The sequence below is a fragment of the Nestor notabilis genome, unplaced genomic scaffold (genome assembly GCF_000696875.1).
Source record: "Nestor notabilis isolate BGI_N333 unplaced genomic scaffold, ASM69687v1 scaffold19480, whole genome shotgun sequence".
Lineage (NCBI taxonomy): Eukaryota > Metazoa > Chordata > Aves > Psittaciformes > Psittacidae > Nestor > Nestor notabilis.
Window position 1 is genome coordinate 549 of NW_009912660.1, and position 3290 is coordinate 3838.

The 3290-nt window shown below is 55.7% G+C and overlaps 1 protein-coding gene across 1 annotated transcript in view; it reads left to right on the forward strand.

The window, feature by feature from the left end:
- LOC104410436 (tripartite motif-containing protein 15-like) overlaps positions 1–2411 on the forward strand; it is a gene marked incomplete at its 5' end in the record, with an annotated part of 2952 nt that extends 541 nt beyond the window's left edge. Inside the window, 6 exons of the mRNA XM_010020590.1 lie at positions 264–359; positions 507–737; positions 967–989; positions 1224–1342; positions 1422–1451; positions 1912–2411. Coding sequence (XP_010018892.1) covers positions 264–359; positions 507–737; positions 967–989; positions 1224–1342; positions 1422–1451; positions 1912–2411 — 999 coding nt within the window. The remainder of the gene's footprint in view (positions 1–263; positions 360–506; positions 738–966; positions 990–1223; positions 1343–1421; positions 1452–1911) is intronic.
- Between the last annotated feature and the right edge of the window lie 879 nt (positions 2412–3290).

Sequence of the window (3290 nt, forward strand, 5' to 3'; positions counted from 1 at the left end):
TGGGGTGTAAGTGAAGGGATGTTTTCTTGCTGCATCAGTGAGTTAAATCAGCTCAGAGAAAGGATCCAATCCAGGCAAGAGCTGGAGCAGGAGCCGTCTCCATTACATGGCTTTTATTTCCATTCCAAGCATTCCCAGGATCCTTCTAGACCAAGGAGGACGCGAGAAGCAGCTCTGGAGCTGACCACAGCACAATCCCCTGCCCAGAGGATGGTCTTTTTGGGTAGCCCAATCTCCAGACAGACGCCTTTTTCCTTCCCTAGGGACAAATCCAGGCCCATCTGCAAGCCCTGAAGGAAGAGAGAAATAGACTCCTGGGGTTGCGAGAGGCTGAGATGAGGAGGAATTGGGAACACTTGGTAAGGGGGGGTCTGGAAGTCAGGCTTTGGCTGGAGACCTGCTGGGGACTCAACTGCTGCAAGCAGATCAACAGATATATATAGAAGATACTTGGGATGGATGATGGATAGATGAATAGAATCCTTCTCCTTCCCTTCTCCTCGCAGGAGAAGACCACAGCCGAGCACCAGAGGGTCCTATCCAAGTCGGAAGGGCTGAGGCTCTTCCTGGAGGACTATGCCCAGCATCTGCTGGCTCAGCTGGGGAACCTGGAGCGGGACATTGAGAAGCTGCAGGAAGAAAATGTCACCAGCTTGACAAAGGAGATCTCCCGCCTGGATTCCTTCATCCAGGAGATGGAGGAGAAGTGCCAGCAGCCAGCAAGTGAACACCTGCAGGTGAGGAGCCAGGGTACCACATCTGGGTACCACCATCCAGGTACCACATCTGGGTACCATATCTGAATACCACATCCAGGTACCACCATCTGGGTACCACCACCTGGGACCAGTGATGCAGCCAAGCCCAGGCCATGCCCTGCTCCAAAGCCTGACCCACGCTGTCGGTGGTTCAGGTTTGCTCCGAAGAGCCATTCACTGAGCACCCTCTTCCCTCTCTCCCTTCCAGGACCTCAGAGGCACCTTGAGCAGGTATGGGGCTCCCCAAGCATCTTTTTGGGAGGGGGGCTGGACCTTGTGTTTAGCATCACCCGGAGGCTTTGTGAACACATCCCTGAGTGTGGACCCTGAGCAAAGGCGGCTCTCCCCATGGTTGAACATGCACCGGGTTTATCAAAGCCTGCACCAAAAGGTGTGCACAAAAGCTTTCTTGGTCTCACTCTGGGGACATGCATCCTCCCCTCTTAGTGCCCTCCTCCTTCCTAGGCTTGAAAGTGAGCACTTCCAGCAGCCCCCACTGCTGATGCTTCCAGAGCTGGAGAAGAGAATCAGCCACTTCAGGGAGAGAAACACTGCTCTGGAGGAGACCCTGAGGAGCTTCCAAGGTATGTGTGCTCCCAGCATACGGAACAACCCCTGTTTTCATGTTACATCAATTCATGTCTCCTCTTCTCCCCTCTTTAGACATCCTGATGTTTGAGCTGCCAGAAAAGAGTAAGTCCCCATTTCCTGGAGGTGAGGGAATGGGAAGGGCCAAGAGAAGGCTGAGCCTGACCTGGGATGGGTCATCTGTGTCTGAACCAAGTGGTGAATGGGAAGGGAGGAAAAACACCATAAGGAACCAGGGAATCCTCACCATAACGTACTGATGGGTTCCATTCTCTCAATGGAGCTGCATGAGGACTGGCTCTGTCAGGGTGGTCAGGGACCAAATGCACACTTTTGGCCCAAAACACCCTAAAGGATGGGGGTCTCCTACTCATCTGCTCTTGTTCTTCCCTTGGGAAGCTGCTCCTGAGCCCTGTGGGATGGGGAAAGCAACCAGCACCTCACAGCAAGGGCAGAGCACCCCAAGCAACGGGATGATGGTGCCACAGCCCCAGCAGAGAGGCAGAACCTGGGGCCATGGGACGTGGTTTGGTTTCCTCTGATGGTCTCTCTCTGCCCCTCGCAGTGAAGGTGACCCTGGACCCATCCACTGCCCACCCGCAGCTCCTGGTGTCGGCCGACAAGAGGAGCGTGAGGTGGGACAATGATTCCCACCAGGAGCCCTGTGCTGAGGGCTTGGGCACCGACCCCTGTGTCCTGGGCCATGAGGGCATCACCGTGGGGACATGCTGCTGGGAGGTGGAGGTGGCCCCCAGAGGCTCCTGGGCTGTCGGGGGGAGGAGGGAGGAGGCTGCCGAGGGCCCTGGGATGGAGCTCTGGTCCATGGGGCTCTGTGAGGGGCAGTTCTGGGCTCTCACCTCCCTCGAGCGCATCCCGCTGTACCAGGTCCAGGTGCCCACCAGGGTCCGGGTCTCCCTGGACTATGACAAGGGTCAGGTGGCATTTTTCGATGCCGATAAGAGATCCCTGATCTTCACCTTCCCAGCAGCCTCCTTCAAAGGGGAGAGCATCCACCCCTGGTTCCTGGTGTGGGGCGAGGGGGCCCACATCACATTGTGCCCATGAAGCTCTCCCTTCCTACCCAAACACAAGCTTCATGTCCCAAATATCCCGATTTCCAGCACTCTGGAGGACTTTCATTGGCCTTTCTGGCCTCTGTTTCCATCCCCAGTGGCGCCAAAGGGAGGAGCATCCCCATGGGTCAGTGTCCCAGGTGGTCACCCCCAAATCAGGGCATCAAATGGAGCTGCAGCGTCTTGCACCAGTTTGGCTGCTTCTCCCTCTTATGCTTTTAGATGAAGTAAAAGGATGTACACGCTGCCATGTTCTTCTCTGCCTGGTTATTTGCTGTTTCTGGCTGTCAGGTTCAAGGTGAGGATCTGGTTGGCTAAATCCCATTCCTGGTCTTCCCTTGCACAAACCCTGTGAGTTGGCTGTGCCTGCACCTGGAAAGGCCGAGCAGCCCCATGCAGGTACACAAGGACATCCCAGGTACCACGCTGCTCTCCTGCCTGCTGCAGCCCTGGCCAGAGGGAAAGACGTGGAGGAGAACATCAGGTATATTTTATTACTAATGATAATACCCATCGTTATTATCAAATCTGTTGGAGGAGAAGAGAAGGAAACGGTTGAGGTTCAGGAGCAGCTTTGCCAAGTCTGAACGTTCCATCAGCAAAAGCATCACTTCCCCTGGGCATCAATTCTCCATGAAACTGGGTCAGAAGGAAACACAAAAGCCCAAATCCCCGTTTCTCCTCTCCCCTGTGGTCCCAGGGGTAGGGGGGTGGGACACACACACACACACACACATGTGGCCGTCACCTGAGGCTGTGCAGGAGGTTTAGGAGATGCTGGTCTGGGTTAGGGTTAGTGGGATGCTCCTCCCCCTGCCTCAGGGACACAGCCTGAGCTGGGACCTGGCTCCCACCACCCAGAGCCAGGGTC